This window comes from Lepus europaeus, chromosome 6 (genome assembly GCF_033115175.1).
Source record: "Lepus europaeus isolate LE1 chromosome 6, mLepTim1.pri, whole genome shotgun sequence".
Classification (NCBI taxonomy): Eukaryota; Metazoa; Chordata; class Mammalia; order Lagomorpha; family Leporidae; genus Lepus; species Lepus europaeus.
The window spans coordinates 94,988,710-95,014,198 of NC_084832.1; the positions used below are offsets into that span (position 1 = coordinate 94,988,710).

At 55.0% G+C, this 25,489-nt stretch overlaps 1 protein-coding gene across 6 annotated transcripts in view; it reads right to left on the reverse strand.

Annotated features, from left to right (window-relative positions):
* Positions 1–19,918: 19,918 nt before the first annotated feature.
* Positions 19,919–25,489, reverse strand: part of ERC1 (ELKS/RAB6-interacting/CAST family member 1) — a 539,472-nt gene continuing 533,901 nt past the window's right edge. For all 6 annotated transcript variants that reach the window (XM_062194621.1, XM_062194626.1, XM_062194624.1 and 3 more), the window contains one exon: positions 19,919–24,987. In XM_062194621.1, the coding sequence (XP_062050605.1) occupies positions 24,850–24,987 (138 nt within the window). In that variant the 3' untranslated portion in view covers positions 19,919–24,849. The remainder of the gene's footprint in view (positions 24,988–25,489) is intronic.

Genomic DNA, 25,489 nt, shown 5'->3' on the forward strand with positions numbered 1-25,489 from the left:
AGGAACTTCCTCCAGGTGTCCCACACAGGTGCAGGGTCCCAAGCACTTGGGTCATCCTCCACTGCTTTCCCAGGCTATAGCAGAGAGCTGGACTGGAAGAGGAGCAGCCAGAACTCAAACCAGTGCCCATACGGGATGCTGATGCCACAGGCTGACTCCCAGATGATTCTTCTTAAAATAATATTTATTTGGAAGGCAGAATAACAGCGATAGGGGAGGTGGTGGAGAGACACAGACCGAGATCTCCACTCCCCACGTGCAGTCTTGGCTGGGCCAGGTTAAAGCCAGGAGGCAGGAACTCCACCTTGGTCCCTGCAAGCACTTGAGCCATCACCTGCTGCTTCCCAGGCAGCATCAGCAGGAAGCTGGGTTGGAAGCAGAGGAGCTGGGACTGGAACCAGCGCTCCAATAGGGGACGCCAGCGTCCCCAACGGTGGTCTAACCCACTGCACCACAACACAGGTGAATCCACAGGTGCGCACTGGGGGCTGGGAAGGTCCGGGGGCTGGGAAGGTCCCGGGGCTGGGAAGGGAAGCCGCGGGACTAGTGGGCCGTCTCTTTCCGGTGCCCATGCTGCCCCACCACCAAGGAGGCGGCTTCGGGGGGCTCTGTCTCCTGCGTGCTGTTCCACTACTGCTCTGCTTCTGGGCCAGCTGAGGGGGCAGGGGGCAGGGCAGCGGAAGCGAGCCCATGTGGCCCTTGTGCCCACTGGGTAGGAGGGAGGGGCTCCTCTGCTCCTGACCGGCCCTGGCCTCCTCCTTCCTCTGCTTTCCCTCCGTGGCCCCGGGCACAGCGGGCTGCGCTGGCTGGGGAAGGAGCACTGCTTCCGGCTGAATCCAGCGTCAGAAAGACCATCTCGGCCGGATGGACTCTGGAGTCTGGCTCTGAAGAGAAGCTTTGGATTAGGGTCCTTCCCATGGTTACCGCTACAGGCTGTGCTGAGATGCAGGAATACGTGTGCTATACTGGCCGGTGCTGTGAGGAGTACGTGGCGGGCCAGCTCCTCCACCCAGGACCAACACCTGCAGAATTAGCATCAGGGCAACAAACTAATAACACACTTCAACGCAAATCAGTGAAGAGCTAAGGAATGTAATCCTCACCCCGACACTATGAGGGTGCACTGTTATCCCATTTTACTGAAGGAAACACTGAGGCTCAGAGAGGCCAGGTTATCTCCCTGGCATCACACAGCTAGCGGAGGCCTGGTTAGGCTCCTGTCTGGAGAGAGGCTCTGCCCTGAACCACACTGCAGGGGGAAGAAAAGGCTCTTTGTTCCTCCTTTTCAGAATTATCTGGGGACAGGAAACCTACTATGGTCCTAATTCTACAAAGAATGGGAGAGGAAGAGTTGGCCAGAAACCTTGAGAGAAATATGTGCATTAAATAGCTTTTTTAAAAAAAGATTTATTTATTTATTTGAAAGAGTTACACAGAGAGAGGAGGAGAGGCAGAGAGAGAGAGAGAGAGAGAGAGAGAGGTCTTCCATCTGCTGGTTCACTCCTCAAATGGCCGCAATGGCCAGAGCTGCGCCGTTCTGAAGCCAGGAGCCAGGAGCTTCTTCCAGGTCTCCCACGCGGGTTCAGGGGCCCAAGGACTTGGGCCATCTTCTACTGCTTTCCCAGGCCATAGCAGAGAGCTGGATCAGAAGAGGAGCAGCCAGCATTCCAACCGGCAGCCATATGGGATGCCGGCACTGCAGGCAGCAGCTTTACCCACTAAGCCACAGTGCCGGCCCCTAAAGAGCTTTTTAAAAATAATCTCAAATTCACAAATTAAGAATGGAGGAAAGAGCGGGTCCTTTGATTCTTGTCTCCATTTCTCACCCCTGGAGCCAGAAAGGTGTTTGGTTTATCAAAGCACCTTCCAGGCAGTGCTCAGAACAAAAACCCTGGGGCCATGAATGGGCCAAACCTTTGCGAGAGGGCTCTGACAGTCCAGGGTTGAGGTTGGGGCGGTGGTGTTCTGCGTCCATAGTCTTTAGTCTGTTTACTTTCTCACCCTCCTCCAAGCTGAGATGGCAAAGAAAGCGGAAGACCCCACCAAATCCCAGGGTGGGGAGCGCCCCCTAGTGCCCAGAGGACCCACTTGTTGCTGGCCCCTGGGGTCTCACCACAGAAGGGCAAGCGGCAGATGTTTGAGTAGGAGAGAGACAACATGTGGGTGGATGACCAGAAGAGTGAGGCAAGGACTCAAAGGGTAGCTCACCAACATCCACAGCAGCCGAAAGGCGAGCACACCACAAATGCCCATCAACTGCTGAACATAAACAAAATGTACAATCAACAGAACATGGAATATTACTCAATCTTAAGGAGGAATAATGGGGGCCGGCGCTGTGGCACAGTGGGTTAACACCCTGGCCTGAAGCGCCAGCATCCCATATGGGCGCCAGTTCAAGACCCGGCTGCTCCACTTCCCATCTAGCTCTCTCCTGTGGCCTGGGAAAGCAGTAGAAGATGGCTCAAGTCCTTGGGCCCCTGCACCCACATGGGAGACCCAGAAGAAGCTCCTGGCTCCTGGCTTCGGATCTGCTCAGCTCCGGCCATTGCGGCCAACTGGGGAGTGAACCATCGGATGAAAGACCTCTCTCTCTCTCTCTCTCTCTCTCTGCCTCTCCTCTCTCTATGTAACTCTGACTTTTAAGTAAAATAAATAAGTCTTTAAAAAAGGAATGAATGATGGGTCAGTGTTGTGGTGCAGTGTGTTAAGCCGCCACCTGTGATGTCGGCATCCCATATCAGAGTGCCAGTTCTGATCCAGCTCCCTGCTAATGGCCTGGGAAAGCGGCAAAAGACAGCCCAAGTGCTTGGGACCCCTGCACCCACGTGGGAGACCAGATGGAGTTCCATGCTCCTGGCTTCAGCCTGGTCCAACCCTGGCTGTTGTGGCCATTTGGAGAGTGAACCAGCAGATGGAAGATTTCTCTCTCTCTCTCTCTCTCTCTCTCTCTCTCTGCCTTTCAAATAAGTAATAAAATAGTAAAAAACAAAACAAGCAAAAAAACAAAGAAGGAATGAAATTCTGACACAGGCTGCAACATGGATGTCCTGGAAGACACCATGCATGTGAAAGAAGTCACAGGACAACGCTGTGAGTGTGTTAGGGGAGGCGCCGAGAACAGCTTCACTCAGAGCAGAGCGGCAGTGGCCGGGGCTGGGGCGGGGTGGGGGAGGGCATGGGGACGGGGATTTGTTGTCTAACCGAAGGGGTGGGGAATGTCTGGCCCATGGGCCACATAAGGCCTACGAAATCGTTCGGTCTGGCCCTGCCAAGGCCACTGCAGATGGGACTTGAAACTCAGTACATCTGTGGTGCGCTGATTTTTAAGTTGATGGTTTTGTGTGGCCTGTGGATGACGTCATAAATATCCAAATGGCCCTCGGCAGAAAAAAAGGCCTCCACCCCGGACAGGTACAAGATTTCTGTTGGGGATGCTTAGAAAGTTCTGGAGATGGACATGTGCAAGACAATGTGAATATCTGTAAGGCCATTGAATCATACATTTAAAAATGGTTAAAACACCACATTATGCTATATACATTTTACCACAAAATAAAGTGTGTGTGTGTGGGGAGAATGGGTACACCCATTTTTGTGGGGAAAAACTCACATTGTTCTACATTCCTAAATTACCCAGTGTAGATGATATCCCAGCCCAGAATGAAATCCAGGGAGAAAGCTGTATTAAAATCCACTCCATCTAGGGGCCAGTGTTGTGGCACGAGATTAAGCTGCTGCTTGCAACACTGACATCCCATATTTGAGCCGTTGTTAGAGTCCGGGCTGTCCTGCTTCTGATCCAGCTTCCTGCTAATATGCCTGGGAGGCAATGGATGATGGCCTGAGTGCATGGACTCCTGGCTCCTAGCTTCGGCCTAGCCCAGCACTGGCTGTTGCAGCCATTTGGGAAGTGAACTGGTAGATGGATGGAGGATCTCTCTCCTCTCTCTCTCTCTCTCTGCCTTTCATATAAGTACATCTTTTAAAAACACCCACTCTTGGGGCTAGTGCTGTGGTATAGTAGGTTAATCCTCTGCCTGCTGCGCTGGCATCCTATATGGGTGGCGGTTCTGGTCCTGGCTGCTCCTCTTCCGATGCAGCTCTCTGCTGTGCCCTGGGAGAAAGTGCTTGGGTCCCTGCACCCACGTGGGAGACCCAGAAGAAGCTCCTGGCTCCGGGCTTTGGATCAGCCCATCTCTAGCTGTTGTGGCCATTTGGAGAGTGAACCAGCGGATGGGAGACCTTTCTCTCTGTCTCTCTCTCTCACTGTCTGTAACTCTACCTCTCAAACAAATAAATTAAAAAAAAAAAATCTTAAAAAAAAAAAGACCCACTCTGAGGCACTGTGACATAGTGGTAAAGCCATGGCATAGTGGGTAAAGCCGCGGCCTGCAGTGCTGGCATTCCACATGGGTGCTGGTTCGAGACCCAGCTGCTCCACTTCCAATCCAGCTCTCTGCCGTGGCCTGGGAAAGCAGTGGAAGATGGCCCAAGTGCTTGGGCCCCTGCACCTGTGTGGGGACGTGGAGGAAGCTCCAGGTTCCTGGCCTCAAATTGGCCCAGCTTTGGACATTGCAGCCATTTGGAGAGTGAAGCAGTGGGTGGAAGACTTTCTCTCTGTAACTCTGTCTTTCAAATAAATAAATAAATCTTAAAAAAAAAAAAACACTCTGTCCAGAAGAATAAAATAGGAGGAATCACTCTATTTAATATGAGAACTTAGTAACCACTGGAATCATCCAATTGTGTGGTCCCTGGGGCAGGACAGGCAGGGCAGGCTGCTCAGTGAAATGGAATCGAGAACTCGGCAACAGATCAACACAAATGCACTCAACTGATTTTTGGCCAAAGTGCAAAAATGATTCAACAGAGGAAGGACAAGCCTTGCAACAAATGACACTGGAGTGATTGGAGGTCCATAGGTTAAAAACATGAACTGAAGCCTAGCCTCAGATTTTATGCAAAAAATTGAGTTAGAATGAACCATTTATTTAAGAGTAAAATGTGAAACCATAAACATTTTATTTATTTATTTGAGTGGTAGAGTTACAGAGACAGGGAGAGAGAGAGAGAGAGATCTTTCATCCACTGGTTCATTCCCCAAATGGCCACAATGGCCAGGTCTGAGCCAGGCTTAAGCCAGGAGCCAGGAGCTTCATCTGGGTTTCCCACACGGGTGCAGGGGCCCAAGCACTTGGGCCATCTTCTATTGCTTTCCCAGGCTATAGCAGAGAGCTGGATCAGAAGAGGAGCTGCAGAGACTAGAATTGGCGTCCATATGGGATGCGGGCACCACAGGCAGAGGTTTAGCCCCCTACCCCACAGCTCTGGCCCCTGTGGCAGCCATTATGGAGAGAACCAGCAGATGGAAGCTTGCTTGGATGCTCGCTCTCTCTCTCTTTCAAATAAATAAACCTTTAAAAAGAAAACAAAAAAAAATTTTTTTAAATCAACAAAGCCAAAAAAAAAAAAAAAAAAAAAAAAAAAAAAAAAAAGCCCTTTTAAGAGGACCAAAAGACAAACTGCAGACTTGGGAAGGTATTTGTAAACCATGTCTGCAAAAGAGTCTATCTAGGATGTACGAAGAGTCTCAAAACTCAGTAAAAATAAAACCCCAATTATAAAGCGGGGGAGAGATGTGGGCAGAGATTTCGCCTGTGAGGCTGTGTGGGTGGCAGGCAGGCACCTGAAAGGCTGTCAATCGCAGGGGCAGGCCGAGTTCAAGTCCCAGTGAGATGTCACCAGGGAGGGAGCTGAAGCAGAAGCAGTGACAGCACCGGTTCTGGCAGAGATGCTGAGAAACTGGATCCGGCTCATGGGAATGTCAAGTGGTTCAGCTACTCTGGAAAATTGTTTGGCAGCTTCTTAAAAAACTAAACATATTCTTACCGCACAATCCAGTAATTGCACACCTGGGCATTTATCCCAGCAAAAGGAAAGCTTACGCTCACGCAAAAACCTAGGCTGAGAGTTCACGCCGGGTCTGTCTGTAATAGCCCGCAGCTGGTCACAGCCCAGATGGCCTTCGAGGGGTGAATGGTTAAACAAACTGCCGGGAAGCCACACCTTGTGTACTGCTCAGCGCCCGGCCTGGTGCATCTCACGGCTCCTGGGTGCAGAGTGTCAAGTGCAAGAGGTTCCTGGGGGCCAGCATTAAGCTGCTGCTGGTGACACTCGTTCAAGTCCCAACTATTCTTTTTCCCATCCAGGAAAGCAATGGAAGAGGGCCTGAGTGCTCGGGCCCCTGCCATCCACGTGGGAGACCTGGATGGAGTTCTGGGCTTCCGGCTTTGGTCTGGCCCAGCCCTGACTGGTGTGGCCATTTGGAGAATGGACCAGCTCTCCCTCTCTGTCACCGTGTCTTTCAAGTAAAAAAATGGAAAAATATATTTTTTTAAATGGCTACCAGTTGAAGAGGACAGGAGACCTCAGCATGCGATCTCTGTAACTTCCTGTGAATCTATGATCATTTCAAACAACAGCCATAAGGACTGGAAAAGAGTCCGCGACAGCTCCCCGGGGACACGGAAGAAAAGGACAGTGTGTGTGTGTGTGGAGCTCTGCCCCGAGCCGGGCCATGTCAGGCCGCCCGCATGTTTGTCTCGGCGGATCCTTCTGTCAGCTCACGGACAATGTATCACCTGGTTCAGACAAAGCGAGCAGAAGCAGAGAGCCGTGCTTCAAACCAAGGCTGTCTAACCCAAAAACCTTTTCTGTTTTAGTGAGCTGAAGTGGATGCGAGGGGACACCCCAAACTAGTTCAGGATCTCCAGCAAAAACCCTGCCTATGAACTCATGCTTCTCCCCTATGCCCCGCCTTGTTTCTAGCTACCTTCCTGATTTTGAAAATTAACGTTCTATTGCGATAAAGTTCACGTGATGCGCAAGTTACCGCTGTAGCCATGGTGACATGTGTTCGGGGCATCAGTGGCACGCGGTACCTTCACAGAGTTGTGCCACCATCACCACCATCCATCTCAGAGCATTCTCAGCTCCCTGAACACTATCTGCTGGTTTGCGCTTCCCCTCAGCCCCTGGCCACCAGGGGTTATGTGAGGTAACTGGAATAAACATGAAGGCCACTTAGTCTGTCTCCAAGCACTTGCCGATCTCAGGTACCTCAGAAAAGTGCAGTCAAAACACTTTTGTCTTTTGTGTCTGGCCCATTTCATTGCCAGGTTCATTCGTGTCACAGCATGTCTCAGGATTTCAGTCCTTCCTTAAGACTGAAGAATACTCCATTGCATATGTGAGAGTGTTTTCAAAAGTTCAGGGAAAGTGCATGTTATGAAAAGGCTATACATGGATTTCAAAATTTTGTATACCAAAATAAACTTATCTTTTTTTTAAAAGAGTTTATTATTATTCACTTGAAAAGCAGAGTTATACAGAGAGGATAGACAGAGAGAGATCTTCGTCTGCTGGTTCATTCCCCCAGGGGCCACAACAGCCAGGGCTGGGCCAGGCTGAAGCCAGGAGCCTGGAACTCCATCCGGGGCTCCCACGTGGGTGCAGGAGCCCAAGCACTTGGGCCATCTCCCACTGCTTCCCCAGGTGCCTTACCAGGAAGCCAGATCAGAAGCAGAGCAGCTGGGACTTGAACCAGTGCTTTGATATGGGATGCCAGCATCATAAGCAGTGGACCACAACACCGCCCCAAACTTATCTTTGAATCCCACTTTCTGTGAACTGTTTGAAGAAGCCTCGTCTATGTAACAATTTGAGTCTGTCCATTAGTGGACATTTCGGTTGTTTCCTCCTTTTGGCTTTGTGAGCGATGCTGCTGTGAGCATGGGTGTGTGTTGTCTCCCGGACGCTTCCCAATTGCATGCACACCCAGAAGTACCTGGGGCGCCGATCACGTGACCGTCCCCCAGCTGACCTGTTCTGAGGACTCGCAATGCCGCCTGGGAGCAGCCTTTGAAAGGGCAAGGCAAGCTGCACCCGGAGGAGACAGCAGCAGCTCAGAGCAGGAGTGGACGAGCCCTGGCTCTGCTCAGGGGGCCCGGGCTTCCATCCGCCGGCCCCGCCAGGCTGTGTGACTCCACGTAGGCAGCATGGCCATCCTGAGCCTCAGTCTCCTTCACGCTCACTGCAGAACGCATTTCCCTGGCTACCTGGAATGCTGCGGCACTGCCCCGGCACAGGGAGGCCCTGGTGGTAGAACAGCGGGGCTGGGTTCTCACTCGGTGTTGGTGCAGAAGGTAGACAGTGTCCCCACGCCATCACAGGTGCGTGTGTGGAGGGCTGGCCAGGACCTGACTCCTCCTGGGCACGGGGACTCTTCTTTCTTCCCCTTGAATCTGGCAACCAGCAGGGCGCGTTCATTGTGTGCTCACGGAGAAACAACCTATTGAGAAATTGCTGTAATAATCTCTTAATTCTTTCTCTTTCTCTCTCTCTCTCTCCCTCTCTCTCTCAAGATATTTTATTTATTTGAGAGGCAGAGTTACAGAGAGAGGGAGAGACAGAAAGAAAGGTCTTCCATCTGCTGGTTCACTCCCCAAATGGGCCACAATGGCCAGGAGCCAGGAGCTTCTTCCAGGTCTCCCAAGCAGGTGCAGCTGCCCAAACACTTGGGCCATCTCCTACTGCTTTCCCAGGCCATAACAGAGATCAGAAGAGGAGCAGCTGGGACATGAACTGGCACTCATGTGGGATGCCAGCGCCACAGGCGGGGCCTTGCCTAGTGCGCCACAGCACTGGCCCCTTAATTCTCATTGTTAAAACTAGAGGAGAGAGGCCACAGCAGCTGAGTCACTTCCTATGCCTGCACCTTATACCTGGGTTCAACTTTCAGCTCTGCTCCCAATTCCAGCTTCCTGCTCACGCAGTCCCTAGGAGGCAGCAGGTGGTGGGTCAGGAGGTTGGGTCCTTGCTACCCATGAGGGAGACCCGGATGAAGCTCCTGGCTCCTGGCTTCAGCTTGGCCTAGCCCTGGCCGTTGTGGCCATTTGGGGAGTGAACCAGCAGATGGAAGATCTCTCTCTGCCTGTCAAATAAAGTGAAAATAAATAAAAATTAAAAGCATAAATAAAAAATAAAAGTCAAAGAGGACCGCTGCAAAGGCACACAAACAAGTTCCAGGGTGTTTGGCAGGAACCCGGGCGTGGCCTGGGAGGCAGGCTGCTCAGCGGAGGAGGAGCCAGTGCTCCCAGCAGAGCCAGGGGCCTGAGGGGTCTCGTGTGCACGCCAGCCACACCGTGCACACCCTCCGCACCGGCTGGGACGTGGGAGGGGCCGGGGAGCTGTTAGGGGAGTTACTGACAGTCAGCAGTGACTGACGCAAGCCTGGAAACACACATTTCAGCAAACCTCAAAAGGCGTCTCGGAGAAGGCTGGTGCGAGACGCACAACATAAATAATGGGGTTTGGGTCAGGAAGCTCCTCCACCAACGCAGCCCAGCTGCAAACAGCTGGGAGCCCGTGTCCTGGAGACCCGGGACACATTCCTTTGCGGCCCTGCTGGGAACAGTTCCGACCTTGAAACCGTCCTGGGCTGCGCCCGCTGAGTGGGGAGAGCATCCGGGCCTGTGGCTTCCTGATCCCGGCTGCTGCATGCGGAGGAAGAAAACATTTCTGTGGTGGGGTTGTTTAAGCGAAGGGGAAAACGGGAGAGAAAGAAAGTAGGGGCAGTGGCCGGGACCCCAGATGCTGTTTCTGTGGAAATGCTTGGGGGGCAGGTGCAGGGGAGGCGGCTGCAGGGGGCCTGGGGCGGCCTCTCTGCTTCCTCAGGTCCCTCGTGCTTCGGCAGTGCACATCTTTCCCCCCTCTGAGCAGCCAATACAACCCGTGTGAGCCCCCGCTCCTCCGTCTGTTCCAGGAGGAGGGGGTCACTACCTTTACTAGATGTCCTGAGTGCTGAGTGGCTGCTCAGAGAGGCAGGTGCACAGTGACTCCACAGGTAGCAGATGAAGCCCCACGAGGCCCGGCAGCTCAGCTCAGAGCCCCCAAGGGTGCAGTGATCCTGAGCAAAGCAGGATCGAAAGTTCTGTGGCCAGCCCCAAGATGTGCTGCTGGTTTCTTTTTCTTTTTTTTCTTTTTTTTTTTTTTTTTTTTTGACAGGCAGAGTGGATAGTGAGAGAGAGAGAGAGACAGAGAGAAAGGTCTTCCTTTTTGCCGTTGGTTCACCCTCCAATGGCTGCTGCGGCCGGCTCATCTCGCTGATCCGAAGCCAGGAGCCAGGTGCTTCTCCTGGTCTCCCATGCGGGTGCAGGGCCCAAGGACTTGGGCCATCCTCCACTGCACTCCCGGCCATAGCAGAGAGCTGGCCTAGAAGAGAGGCAACCGGGATAGAATCCGGCGCCCCAACCGGGACTAGAACCCGGTGTGCTGGCGCCGCAAGGCAGAGGATTAGCCTGTTAAGTCACGGCGCCAGCCTGTGCTGCTGGTTTCTAACAATTGCTCACGCAGCTAGTGGCTCTGTGAAGACGGGAAGGGGCACACGGTGTCCCGAGGACGTTCAGCCACTGAGGTCCAACTGGTCAGGAAGACATACGGGCCATGCTGGCTCCACTAGCAGCCTCCTTCCTTCCTTCCTCCTGGCCACTGTGCTGTATTTTGAAAGATTTTTTTTTATTTGAAAGGCAATTACAGAGAGAGAGAGAGAGCAGAGACAGAGAAAGAAGTCTACCAACTGCTAGTTCACTCCCCAGGTGGATGCAATGGCCAGGGCTGGGCCAGTCTGAAGCCAGGAGCCAGGAGCTTCTTCTGGGTCTCCCACATGGGTGGCAGGGAGCCAAGCACTTGAGCTGTTTTCCACTGCTTTCCCAGGTACATTAGCAGGGAGCTAGATCAGAAGTGGAGCTGCTGGGACTCGAACCACTATGCCACAGCACCAGCCCCTTTTAAAACAATTTTTAGTTATTCAACTTAATTATTTGAAAGGGAGGGAGAGGGAGAGAGAGATTTTCCATCTGCTGGTTTACTCCCCAAATGCCTTCAATAGCTGATGACAGGCCAGGCTGAAGCCAGGAGCCTGGGACTCCATCTGGGTCTCCCATGTGGGTGGCAGGGGCCCAAGGACTTGAGCCGTCACCTGCTGTCTCCCAGGATATGCATTACTAGAAAGCTGGAATTGGGAGGGGAGCCGAGATGCCAACCAACCTAGGCACTCAATATGGGCTTAAGGAGTCTCAAGCAGAATTAAAATTTTTAATTTCTTGAAAGGAAGACTGATAGAGAGGGAGGGACACACACACACACACAGATCCTCTATTTGCTGGTTCACTCCCCAGATAGCCACAACAGCCAGAGCTGAGCCAGGCCAATGCCAGGAGCCTGAAACTCCATCCAGGTCTCCCACATGAGTAGCAGAAGCAAAAATACCAGACATCCTCTGCTGCCTTCCCAGGCACATTAGCAGGGAGCTGGATGGGAAACAGAGCAGCTGGATCTTGAACAGGTGCTCGTGTGGGATGCCAGTGTGTCAAGTGGCGGCTTAACCTGCTGCACCACAACGCTGGCCCCACAAGCAGCATTTTTTTTGACAGGCAGAGTTAGTAAGAGAGACAGAGAGAAAGGTCTTCCTTCCATTGGTTCACCCCCAAATGGCCGCTATGGCTGGTGCACTGCGCCGATCTGAAGCCAGGAGCCAGGTGCTTCCTCCTGGTCTCCCATGCGGGTGCAGGGCCCAAGCACTTGGGCCATCCTCCACTGCCTTCCTGGGCCACAGCAGAGAGCTGGACTGGAAGAGGAGCAACCGGGACAGAATCCGGCGTCCCAGCCGGGACTAGGACCCAGGGTGCCGGTGCTGCAGGTGGAGGATTAGCCTTGTGAGCCGCGGCACCAGCCCACAAGCAGCATTTTGACCACTGTGTCCAATGGCACCTCACTGTGTGGTCTTGAGGTCTTCACAGATGCTCAGGTGCCAGCTCACAGCACAGCAGGCCATGTCATAGGGAGGAGGGGAGGGCTCCTGTCCCAGGTACCCCAGGGCAAGAGAGCAGCTCCTGTCCTTGGCAAGCTTCTGTTGTGGTGGGGGAGCTCAGACACTGGGGAGTTCAGTGACACAAAATCACAGGACCCCCTCGTGGTGCAGCAACTTTGAGCTGTGATGGGAAGGGCAGGTGCGGAACAGGTGCTCTGTGAAGTGCCTGAGCTTGGCGGTGGTGGTGGGGAATTGTGGGAGATGCCATGGGGCCACACTGGAGGTGAGATTCCAAACTCTCTTTGCACTGAAAACACTCCTCGGTGCCACCCCCACCCCAATCCTGTCCCCAGGTATGTTGCTTACCACGATTTAGGTCTTCCGGTTCCTCCACTCCAAACTGCCTCCAAGAGGAGTCTGCTTTGCGTCTGTGGGTCTGCAGGGTGCTGGGTCTGCTCCCAGCCCTCTAGGAGGGGAGCCTGTCTCTGGAAAAGGGGAGCAGGTGCCACTCGGGTCTGGCAGGAGTCCCCGTCTCCTCTCTGCCTTGCGTCCTTTGGGCATGATCGAGGCTGCGTTTGTATGAGGAAAGGAAGAAGAAAAGAACCACGTAGGCGCAGGGCCTTACCTGGGCTCCTGCACCGGCCCCCGGGGCCACCAGGGTGGGCGGCTGCCTCCACGCGGCCTTTCCTGGTGGGCGGCTGCGCCTTGCTCCCACCCTGCCGTCTCCTCCGCTTGATTCCTTGTGGATTAGCTCAGCGCACCATCATCCCAAAGGCTCTGTCCAAGTTGGCGAGAATCACACATACGGCTGTTTGGCTTTTAATGAAGTTTATGATTTAAATCTTGCACTCTTAACACCTTCTTTGCAAGCCTCAGAGGGAAACAAAAATGTTGAAGTTGTTTACTCATTTCCTTCATGACGTGGAGATCCTCACGCTGGCCAGGGTCAGGCCTGTGTGTGTGTGTGTGTGTGTAGCAGCAAAGAGTCGGGTGTACGGCTGTTTCTTTCTCTCTCTCTCTCTCTGGCCACAGTTCAGCCCTTGGCAAGGTCCCAAAACATCAGCGGAGTCCTGCAGAGAGGATTTCCCTGAACATCTCGCACCTGCACTGCCTGCTGCTTCTCCCTCACCCAGGTCCACATCTGCTCCCCAAGGAGCAAGCAGCCCCCCCCCCCCCAGGGACCAAGGCTCGGCGGCGGGGGGGGGGGGGGGCTGCTGCTCCCTCCCCTGGCCTGGAAACAAGGGATTGGACAGAGCAGGCAGCAGAGGGCATCCCCAACATGGGGTGGCTGTGGTGCAAGGCCGGGCTCTGTGCATGGCCACAGGGCAGCTGGGTTGGGGACAGCAATGAGGGCTGCTTCAGGCTGACACGTCTCCGGGGACGCGGGCTAACACAGGCCAGCCACGGAACAGGAACTTGGAATAGAAAGCTACTGGGAGGCCTGTGAGAAGGTGAGTGGTGAGCCAGTTGTCGTCCCCAGGCAGCTTGGGACTGTGCCACCCCGCGGGCAGGGGACCCCGAAGGAAGAAGGGATGCAGTCCTGCCCTCAGGGGGGTTATGGCCAAAGAAGGGACAAGGAAAGAAGGCTGGGCCCAAGGCTGGGTGGCAGGAAGTAGAGATGCACATGCCCCCCTGGCTTCAGGGGCTGAGCAGGGCCTTCTGTCAATTTTTGTCCTGGAAGCGGGCAGCCCTGACTCCCCGCTGTGACGTCCTGGGCAGAGCATCTGAGGCTGGCCTCCAGTCTCCCCGTGTCGCTTATGTCACCGTGACTAACAGGCAGGCCAGACAAAGCCCTCATTCAAGAGCCCATCCCCGCTGGAGGACAGCACGGCCAGAGGATGAGGCAGGTGGATCGGCATCTGGGCTCGTTTTCCTCCCGAGCAGAGACAATGTGATCGCTGGCACACACGTCCCCTGGGAGCAGCTGGGGGGGGGGGTCAGCTCCTGAGTTCTGTGGGGAGGGGGGGAGTCCGGAGCTGGCAAGGTTGGAGACTCTATTTCCAGGGGGGACTCCCATTCGAAGCCTCCGTGTCCCCATCTGCACGTGGTCTGTCTACAGAGGACTTCAGTCCCGGGCAGGGCCCAGAAGGGTCTGATCAGAACTGATGACCTTCTACAAAGGGGACGGTTTCAGGCTCAGGATTCTGGTCTTTGGGTGAAATTGAGTGGATTTCCTCCCAGCCGTGGGTGTGTGCCGGCTGTCACGAGTCGTCTCCCCGCACCGACAGATGCAACAAGTGCCCGCCAGGTGCCCGCTGGCTTGATGCTTTTAGTGAAGCAGGCATCGGTAGCTTTGCTCCAAATGCCACACGCCTAACGAGTGACAGAGCCAGGGCGGGAACGCAGGTCTTCTCATTTCTTGTCATTGGCCTCATGTTCAAGGCCAAGGTTCCCACCTCGCCCTGAAGTCAACCAGCCAGCAAGCACCCTGTTCTTTCTGCAGGAAAAGTTAGCCTTGTAGGCCTCAAAGACGCTAGTGCTGGGGCAAAGAGCCGGCAGAGGCTGGGTCAGCTCATGGCTTCTGGAGTTTTCTTTCCCATACAGGGCCAGATGGCTCCTAAATGCTGCATGGCTCTGACACGGATACTTGGAATAAAAACCAAAGGGAAAACCTGGGATGGAAAAACCTGGAGTCCCTCCAGTCACCCACTCGCCTGGAGCCACCCCGTGCAGGCTACCTCTGCTCGGGTTTACCAGTTACCGCAAGGCCTGGCCCAGGCGCTGTGGAGGGGGCCGCAGGGGCGGCAGAACTGACACATGGAGTTCCTTTTCTTTTTTTAGCAGAAGATTTATTCATTTGAAATAGGGAGAGAGGTCTTCTATCCGCTGGTTCACTCCCCAGATGGCCTCAACGGCTGGGGCTGGGCTAGGCCAAAGCCAGGAGCCAGCAACCCCATCCGTCTCCCACGTGGGTGCAGGGGCCCTAGTACTTGGGCCATCTTCTGCTGCTTTCCCAGGTGCATCAGCAGGAAGCCGGATTGGAAGTGGAACAGCTGGGTCAAACCAGCTCCCATATGGAATGTTCCAGACAGCAGCTTAACCCACTGTCCCACAATGCCCACCCGAGTTCTTTTTCTTTATAAAGAACTGCCACATTATTTTCTTTTTATTTGAAAGGCAGTTGGGGGGGGAGGCGGCACGAGAGGGAGAGAGAAAGAGAGAAAGAGAGAGAGAGAGAGCTCTCCCATCCACTTGTTCACTCCCCAAATGGCTGCATTGAATGGGGCTGGGCTGGGCCAGGCAGAAGTCAGGAGCCAGGAACTCCTGGGTTTCCCATGCGAGCGGCAGGAACCCAAGGTCTCAGGCCATCTGCTGCTGCTTCCCAGGCGCGTTGGCAGGGCGCCGGATCAGAAGCGGAGCAGCCGGACTTGAACTGGTGGCCACACTCCCGCGATGCCAGTGCTGCAGGCAGCTGCTTAGCGCGCTGCGCCACAACCCCATCCTCACGCCGCTGTCGGTTCTCAGTGGTGTTCCCTGGAGCACCGCCCAGAAGCATGGTGAGGAGCCTCCGGACCAGTTCCACTCACACTGCGCATGTAGCTCCCTGCCAGTAAGGCTGCGAAGATTCCCGCTAGAGTCTCCTTTCCAACAACGCTAAACGTAAACTCAGCTAAGAAACAGGACACAGCGAGCAAGGAACTGGCTCCCGAGCGCGAACCCCACCGGACGCCGAGACCTCTGCCTGGGGTCCCGCAGGCTTTGACGGACAGTCTTCCCGTCGCACCCGCCCAACTCTCCCCTTCAAAGGGGCCTGCTTCAGCCCTCCCCCTCACAAGTGAGGCTCAGGGCACCTGGGGCTGCCGGCACAGGCTGAGGGACCGAGCCGTCGGGTCGCATCTGGAAAGATAATGCAACGTGGCAACGCGGGGCCAGCGCAGGCCGGGAACGGCCTACATCGCGAGCCTTGGTCCTGTTACTACAACGAAATCCCCGACATCCCCGACAGCGGGAGCAGTTCACTGGGCTCGCCGTTCTGGAGGTCTGCAAGCCCGCGGGCGTGGCGCCGGCGTGGCCCCGCCTCCTCAATTGGCGGAGGGCGGGACGGGGCGTGGCGCCGGCGTGGGCCCCGCCCCCTCAATTGGCGGAGGGCGGGACGGGGCGTGGCACCGGCATGGCCCCGCCCCTCACTTGGCGGAGGGCGGGACGGGGCGTGGCGCCGACGTGGCCCCGCCTCCTCACGCGGCGGAGGGCGGAACGGCGTCAGGCAGAGCCGGCTGCTAGCTGCGGTCTCTCCAGCGCCATTATGGGACACCCCATTTAATGACTGCATCTAATCCTAGTCGCCCCCCCCAGGGGCTCCATTTGCAGATATAATTTACATAGGCATTGGGGGGGTTACGTTTTTGGCCCAAGAACTTTGAGGGGACACAAATGACACTGCGTGTGGCAGCGGAACCACCTCTTCCTCAGCCGCGCACAAGGAATGGGCTCCGAGGGCGGGGAGCGCTGATGTGGCACCCCCCCAGCCTGCCAGCCCTGCTCCTTTCGCATCCACGGCCCAGAGAAGGGGAACACATTAATAGTGATGTATCGCCCGCTTCCCAGAGCCTGGCGGGGCACGACATCCATGTGTGACTCACATCCACCCTGTGGTGACCAAGCCGGCATGGTGTTTCCCCCGTCCTCAGGAACCCCCGGCCATGAGGCAGCTCTGACCCCTCAGGCCCTCCAGGCCTGGCGCTGGGAGCTGGTGTCTCTGCTCCGGGTCACACGTCAGCCCTGACCTGGCGTGGAGCCCCCGGTGGGGCACAGGCTACCTACAGAAAGCTTTGGAAGCCGACCCAGGGGTGAACCCAGGCCGGTGGCTTGCTGGCCGTGTACCTCCAGGGACTTAATCTGTGATGTGTAGTTTCTCCATCAGAAAAGCAGAAGCGCAGGGGCTGGGTATTTGGCGCAGCAGTGAAGCTGTAGCTTCTGATGCCTGCATCCCACGTTGGACTGCCTGGTTCGAGTCCCACCTCTGCTTCAGATTCCAGCTCCCTGAATCCTATCCTGGGAGGTAGCAAATGGCGGTGCACGCGCTTGGGTACCTGACACCCATATAGGAGGTCTGGATGGAGCTTCTGGCTCCTGGCTCTGGCCTGGCCCAGCCCCAGCTGTTGTGGGCATCTGGGGAGTGACCCAGTGGATGGAAGACCTCTCTCTCTTCTTGCCATTTTCTTTTTTCCTTTTACAAAAGGACAGCAGTGGTGAGTGATACCTACCGCGCAGAGTAACTGAACACGTGACCCAGCCTTTGAAAGGTGCTGGGCTGAAAGGGCTGTGTTCTCCAAGCCGTCTGCGAGGAACCTGGGCTGGGCCCTCTCATGGGCTTCTCTGCACCCAGCTCACTGTGGTGCCACCTCCACACTGGCCCTCAGATGGCCAGGCTGAGGGCCCTGAGCCCCTGGACCAGATGTCTTCTCCTTTTTAAACTCTGCCCCGGGAGGTTTTTATGTCAGTAGCCAGGCGGGGCAGAGGCTTCCCCAGGCTGGCCTTCCTTCCTTCCTTCCTGGGGAGTCTCCAGGCTTTACATGCCCAACCAGCCACTCAGCCTTTTGCTGGCTGAATGTCGCCACCATAGTCCCGCCCCCTTAACCCAGGCAACACTTTCTCTGTGTCCACGTCCCCCTGCCATCTCAACACCTCACCTACTTCCCAAACTCTTCTTAGCGTTGCTCCTTATTCTTTTCTGCCCCCTCTCACTTGAACTCCTTTGCTAGCCTCATTCTCCTGTGGCGGGCTAGGCTGCAGATCCCGGAAGTGCTTCAGCGCCACATTTCCCTGGGATGCTCTCGCTGTAGCCTGCAGGCTGAGAGTGGCCACAGCAGTGGGGTGAACGGGGACTGCCCGGATCAAGCTGGCTTGAAATCCCAGCCCCTCCACTCCCGAGCTGTGGGAGCATGGGAGAAGACACGGGAGAACAGCTCCTGTCTCACAGGACAGCTATGAAGACGCAGGGAGACAAACCATGTCAAGCGTTCAGAACCAACCCTGGCGGACGGCAGAAGGGCCCCTTGCTGCTACTACTTCTGAGTCTGGTGTCTAGGACATGGGCTGGACGGGTGGTGGCAGGGGGAGGGGTCCAGGTGCCTGGACTGGGCAGGTGCAATTGAAGGATGTGGATGTTTACCCTACTCAGGAAAATCCTTGAGACATGGGTGCTTCCACAAGTTCATGGAAAATGGTCTGAAATCTAAGCGGCCTTTTTGGTGCAAAAATTTTTGAAATCCATGCATGGAAAGTTTTTTTCCTAATATGTACCTATTTTCACAACCTTTTTAAAGATCTCTGTATATGTGGCTTTCAACATTTTTGGGATCCAAATAAACTTTAGAAATTTTATTTATTTGAGAGGGAGACAGAAAGAGAAAGAAACACCCTCTTATTCTCATTACTGGTTCACTTCCCAAATGCCCAAAAGGCCTGGGCTGGGCCAGGGCAGAAGCCTGGAGAGTCAGGAACTCAATACTGGCCCCAGTATGAGTGACAGGGACCCAACTACTTGAGCCATCACTGCTGCCTCCCACGGGATGCAGGGGCTGGAGTTGGGAGCAGCACCAGGATGGTTCGTACGCAAGCACTCGATGTGGGATGTGGGCATCCTAACGGTGGGCTTCACATCCGCTTTTACGATTAACTTTTAATTCTGTTTTCCCATGAACTTTGTGAGAGTGCCCTTGTACTCAAGACCAAGGAGAAGGGTATAAAAAGCCCCGCATACCCAACAGCCAGCTTCAACAATTACTGACTCATGGATAATCTTTTGTATCTACATCTTTCTCTTCACTCCCTCTCTAACACACATGCTGGATCATTAAAAAGGAAATTGCAGATTAAACAATTTTAGGGGCCAGTGTTGTCGCTTAGTGGATAAAGCCACCTGCGATGCCAGCATCCCATAGGGGTTCCTGTTCATGTCCCTGCTGTTCCACTTCCAATCCAGTTCCCTGCTAATGACACGGGAAAATCAGCAGAAGACGGCCCAAGTGCTTCAGCTCTTGCTACCTATGTGGGAGTCCTAGAAGAAGCTCCTGGCTCCTGGCTTTGGCCTGGCCCGGCCCTGGCCATTGAGGCCATCTGGGGAGTGAACCAATGGATGTAAGATCTCTCTGTCTCTCCTTCTCTCAGTAACTTTAACTTTCAAATATATAAATAAATCTTAACAAGTTTATGATTTATACTTTTAAAAGAGCTTCCAAAAAGGATGGTGGCTTGTGACTTAGATGAAGCCAAGGGCCCTTTCTGGGAAAGGTAGTGGCTGTCAAAGCAGCTCCCGAAGGACCACCCCCCTCCGTTCCCACTAGGGCCTGGGTAGTAGAACCATCTTTAATATAGCACCTCAAGTATCAAATCAGTCTTTGCAATTCAGACAGAAAAACCCGAGGTAACGGGTGGAATTCTCTTCCCAGTTCCCCTCACATAGTTTCATTAAACCTGTGGTCTCTGCGCCCACTTGTCTGCAGCTGGGCCCTGGGAGACCACAGAGGGAGAAATACGGTAACAAGAAGAACAGAAAGCCCTGGCAACAGCTGCCTGGCGCGCTCTGACGCTGACTTTCTACTGCGCGTTCTGCTAGTCACACCTTCCTGCTCAGCTGACGACACCATGAGCCGCTCATGGGCGCCTCCCGCAGGCAGGACCTGGGAACAGCTGCTCCGGCTGGCAAAGAAAGAGGCAGGGGCAGGGCCTGGGCACAGGTGGGACAGGCCAGAGGCCTGTGGCCACATGTGAGAGGGAGGGCTGCAGAAAGCAGGCGGGCTTTTCTGAGGTAGTAGCAATGCAGCTAAGCCACGCACGAATTCTCATAAAAGCCAACTCCCCAAGATGGCTTCCTACTGAGCATAAGGCCCGGGATGCGCATCGAAGCTGGCAGCAACAAGCATTTTGAGCACAGGGCCTCTGGGCGCCTTACTCTCCACATTCACACTCTCCATTGGCGGTGGACACAGCCCACAGCCCAGAGCACACCCGCGGCTGCGCAAGCCCTGGCTCTGAGCTCCTATGTGAGGACGCGTCTCGCCTGGATGACCACGGTGGGACAGACTCACACGCGGCACACAGTCTTTAAATAACTTTATAATTTCCTGATGGATTTAGTTTGTGAATAAAAAAGAAAAAAATGAACAAAGTGTTTACAATAATTATCAAGGCAGAGTTGAATATAACACAATTCCTTTGTACTGTTGTTACTCCATCAGTAACGCGACTCCAGCAGGAACACACGCACAGTGGAAGGCACAGGTGCACGTGCAACACGACACCGCCTGCCACTGAGGCCGCTACTGTCGCGGAGAGGAACTCAAGCTACAAGGAGCCAGCACCCGGTGCCCCTCAGCTCCCCTGCTAAAGTGCAACACTTCCCTCGGGAAGTGCGGGTGGCGGACCCCGTCCCGGTCCCCATCCCGGATGTGCTGGTGCGCTTGGTGGGGGCCAGGCAGGCCGGAGTGCGTGGTGCTGCCCTCAGGTAGGCTGAGCTGCATCCGAGGGTGAATGCAATACTGGTGTGGCCTGGAAAGAAGGGCGGGGCCGAGCGTGCAGCTCCGGCTCAGGGGTGGGGTCTCTGGCTTCAGCGCCGTTCACTTCCTGTCCTTTCCTGACCATGGCCTCTCTGAGGCCAACAGAGAGCGCCTGGGCCCGAGAGGCGTGGGGTCTAAAAAGAATGCAGGGTCCGAAGCCAGAACGAACTGAGATCGGAGTACAATTCATCCCACCTGGATTGCAGGCTCCAGGCGCACCGGCGCTTGGCCCTACTGGATGGGTCACTGGATGATGATATAGCACCAAGGGGCTTCAGTCAAGCCCAGGTTACCACAAAATATTAGGCACACTGGGCTGGGGCCGAGGTGGGGTGAGGATGGTCCTGGGATGCAAACTTTGAAACCTCCATCCAGAGGCTCTGAGGTCCTGCAGGTGCGATCAAGAGTCTCCGAGCCCCCAGCTCCTCTGGCCTTGCACCTGTGGCCCCAGCACGAGCCCAGCTGCGACCTGAGCCCACCTGGGAGCAAGGGGAGGGGCTCGGCTGCCCCGTAGCTTGAATTCCTTTCTTAACATGATATTGGTTTGCATTTTTAAGACACAGCTCTTTAATTGTTTCAGTTCTACAACTACTTTTTAATATTTTAATAATCTCAACAATGGACACAAGGTAACTGCCCCAGTTCTCTGGATCACACAGACAATATTGACAAGCAGAGAAACGAAAGAGGCGGCGGATGGGACAAAGTCCGCTCCCCTCAAATCAATCTCTAAAATCGCTTCTCCCACAACAGAGTCAGGAGGAGAAACTCCTACGACAGGGTCACAGCACTCACCAAACACATTGGAAAAATCAAGAGACACTTGTTACAGTTGTGACACTAAGAAGGCTGGAGACAGTTTTTGCTTAAAAAGAGTAAAGACAGCCATTTTGTTCAGAAGGATTTCCCTGTATGATTTTTTTTCTTGCCCACATATTCCCTTAGTCCACACGGGGGAAACTCTGGAAACATGTCTTTGAACCGCTCCCGTCACTTCCTGAGGAGCCTGGGGATTGGCAGTGATGGGGGCCAGCCTGGCGGGCTCTGCAGAGGGCGTCGGCCGCTCTGTGTCTGCTCTCCTCACCCCCACTTTCATGGCCCGAACCTGTCCAGGTGCAGAGGTGAGGCGGAGAGGCAGACATGAGTTTCTGATTGCTGACACAGGTCCCCTGGGACTTTGGAAATGTCACGTGGGTGTCACATTCTATGCCGTGATGTATTCCTTGCTTTGCTCTTCCCTCACGGGCCCCAGGGGCAGCCGGTGGGCTGTGCTGGAGTAGTGCAGGAGGTTGCCCGGCCCTGGCATCCGCAGGACTGGCGAGCAGCAGGCCCACACGCCGGTCCTGACTATCTGCAGGGGACAGAGCAGCTGATTAAGACGCTCTGTGATGGCCTCCCTTCCTCCTCTCACTCCGGGGAGTGGGTGAGCCAATGAGGTCCTCACAGAAACCCAAATGGCAGGTAGCAGTGCCACCACTGACACTGAGGGCGGCCTTGGGACCAGTCTCTTTCCCAGTACTTCTGCAGCCAAGCATGAGGAAGAGAGAGACACGCTGAGATCTTCTTTAGGTTGTAAGGTGCAATGACAAAGGTTAGAGCTGAGATGGAGTTAGGGCTTCCCCTTCACCTTTCTAAACATGTGAGATCCACTTCAAGTCTTTTCCATCTGAAATGGTATCCAAGTCCTTGCAAATGTCAATGCAGATACTTCATCAGGAACTCAACGAGTACCTGGGACAGAGGTATATGAGGAGACAGGCAACTCGCACTGTGCGTCTTCGCTCATGAGCAGGCCGTACACCCACCCGCTCTCCTTTAGCCTCCTCCGTGAGGCCCTTGATTTGGGGTACAGATCCTTAGGTGCTAATGGGCAACCAGACCTGCTAAAGAGTGGGTAAGTCTGGGGAAGATGACAGCAGCCTGCAGTGAGCTCTCAAGGCCGCCCACCTTCAGTAGCAGCTGCGTGACCGTGTGAAACCATGAGTGCAAGGAAAGGGTCGTGAACAAACCCTAGCATGGTGGGCACTCCGCACTGAGTGGACGTCGGCGCAACACGCAATCTGAACACAGCAAGGCACTCCAGGTGCTCGAAGCGGCATTAACGTGGCCCCTAACACACAGCAGACCGTTTTTACTATCAAACTCCAGCCGACAGTTCCCGGAATCATCTGAGACGCCGGCTCGCCTCCCAGGAGTGCTCGCTTTGGCAGCACATGATACAGATGGCTCCGAGGAGGATCCAGGAGACTCCTTGCTAAGACTCAGAGAGCACACAGATGTCTGCCCCACCAGATTTCTTCTCAGAAGCACTTGTTACGAAGCGCTTGCGTTTCAGTGTTCTGAAGGGGCAGTGATGGGGGAGGCTGAGAGGACGAGAGGGAGGAAGGTGACGCAGTGGGTCGCACGCCAAGTGGGCGAGGAGGGCCCAGCGGGTGGCATCCCGGGAGACCTGCTCGAAGCCTTTCCTTCTCCTGCTGTCCCTGTTCCGCTGTAGCCCTGGGAAGGCTGCTGTCATGCCTCCGTCCTTCACTTTGCAGCAGAGGAAGTGAGATTCAAATACCCTGAACCATGGGAGCTTTCTCCATGCCTTACGGGCAGAGCGATGAACAGCCGGAGGTGACGGACCACAAACGACCACCGCTTACCATCTGACCCCTGCGTCCCCCCCCGGCCAGCCTGACTCTCAGGACGCATCTGAGTAAGAGGTCTGAGAGCAGAGTCCATTTAACCTGTGATAAGGGGCACTCCACAGCTTCTCCCTGGCAGAGGGACGCCTTAACAGCAGGCACTGAGGGGAGCTGGGGGTCTGAGCAGATAAGTTAACGGCACAGTCAAGGGGAGCTGGCGGGAAGACCCTGGGCTCTGGCTGTGACGACTTTACAGGCAGCATTAAGTCATTTGAGTAACTGGGGCGGGAGAGAGGAGAAAATGCAAGACAGAGCGTTTAGTCCTGCAGCTCTTATCACAGATGTGTGTCTGGTGGGTTTCTGGGGGCAGCGGTGGTCAAAAGGCTAGATTCAGGTTAAGTGGGCTCTCTTCCGGTGCCTGGTTGTTTATGACTGCCTTGGGGAAAATGCCCTTCAAAACGCTAACACCTTCAACCAGATTGCCGACTTTGGGGCCAACCTTCTGACCTGTGGTGTGGGGCTGGCCAAATTCCACGCGATGCGCGCTGATGTGTCAAGAATGGACGTTCGCTGGGCCCTGAATGGGGCCCCTTTAAGGGCAACTACACCAAACAGCAAAAATCCCAACCACCAGGTGGGCTCCTGCAGGCAAACAGGTGACTCAGCCCCTAACCCTGTCGCTCCCGCTCCCATTATAGTGAGAACGGAGAAACGCGCACTTGTCAAAGACTTTCCCAGGAGCCTTTTCTGCTCTGCCACAAAGGTGTGTCTCACAGGGTCTGCTCCTTCCTCCCGCTCCTTCCCAGGATGAGTGCCCACCGCAGGGAGCCGCGCAGGGCAGGCACTGCACAGATATTCTCTGAATTCAAACCCAGAGAAGGGAATGCGTGTGGGGTAAGACAAACCCGCCTGTGCTGCCAACACGAAGCTGTGGCTCCGAGAGCACAGCTGGGAGTGGAGCTAGGAGGGTGGCAGGGGGTCGCATGCTTTTGTAACCATGGGGCTGCCAGAGCTCGGGACATGGGTGGTGGGCGGGCAGACAGAACTCGGGGAGAGGCCGGGAAAGCAGCCTGGCCCCAGCACTGTCCTCCTGTACAGCAGCAGGGGCGGCGCCAGTAAAACCTCTCTCCTTCTTTAGGGAGGGACCTTCATCTAACAACCGCTTAGGATGAGGGCAGAAGTCTTAAACAAGAGAGACTAGGGAAGAACGCTTCACGTCCCCTCTTCGTAACTGGTGGACGATTAGCGCAAGGAAGGCTGAGAGAGACAGGCGGGGCTGGGGTGAGGGCTCCGAAATCAGAGGGCCAGGGCAGGCGGAGCCTTCAGAACCCACGGCGCGAGCCGAGAGAACAGAGGTGTTGTGGAGTTGGCTCCCTCCTGGTCCCTGTCCTCTCTTTTTCTGTTCTTTCTGACATGGTTCTAAAACCCTTTTAGCAGAAAGCACCTATCTGCAGCGTTAGAACCGCTCAGCTCTCTGGGTCCCTGGGAGGCGTTCTCTCCGCACACTGAGCTCCAAGCGGAGTCCGGGCTCAGTCTCGTGCCAAAGGGAAGAAGGGAAGAGGGCTTTCTCCCCGCCGCCAGCTTCCGCGGGCCTCCGCTCCTGATGACCGCACGGCAGTTCTTCACAGAGACCTGGACGTGGACCCACCTCGGACAGCACGAAGGTTAGTGTAGAGACAACATCCGCAGCAGAATGGCAGAGTGAGGTGACAGCTGGAGAAATGGTGCTGGAAGCGCACTTCTGCAAGACAGGATGCAGCTTGTCGTGTTTGGTGCCAAGAAGTTTCCAGATGCCGGCGCCCCTGTGGCTCTCCTTTCCTGGCTCCCGGGCAGCCACTGCCCTGGGGCAGGGTCAGGACGACTCCTCCAGCGCGTTCACCACCTGCTCCAGGATGTCGGGGCAGTGATCCGCAATCTGCTGAAGAATAGCATTGGCAAACTCCTGCAGTTCTGCATTGTCCTGCTCACCCCTCTGCAACTCGCTCTGCAGCTGAAAGGGAAAGGAGAAGCACGGTTCAGATACAACCTTCCTGTCTGCACCGGGCTAAGAACTGCGTACCAATAGAGAGCCGACAGAAAGAGGCCGTCTCCCGGCCGTGAAAGGAACAATAAGGAAAGGATCAACGCTGAAAACACCTGCGTCCTGTATCAGAGCGCCTGGGTTCCATTCTCTGTTGCAGCTCCGGACTCCAGCTTCCTGCTGATGCTGACCCTGGGAGGCAGTGGTAACGGCTTAGATGCCTGGGTTCCTGCCTCCCGTGGGGGAGACTTATTGGATTGAGTTGTCAGCCCCTGGCTTTGGCACCAGAGCCACCATTGCAAGCATTTGGGGAGTGAACCAGCAGATGGGAGCTATTTCTCCATTTCTGTCTCTCCCTGTCGCCTTCTCTCTGTCCTTCAGATAAACAGAACATTTTTGAAGCGTAAAAATAAATATCAAATGTCCATCCGTGAAAATAAGGCCCAAAGAAGTTAGGGACAAGTCCAAGGCC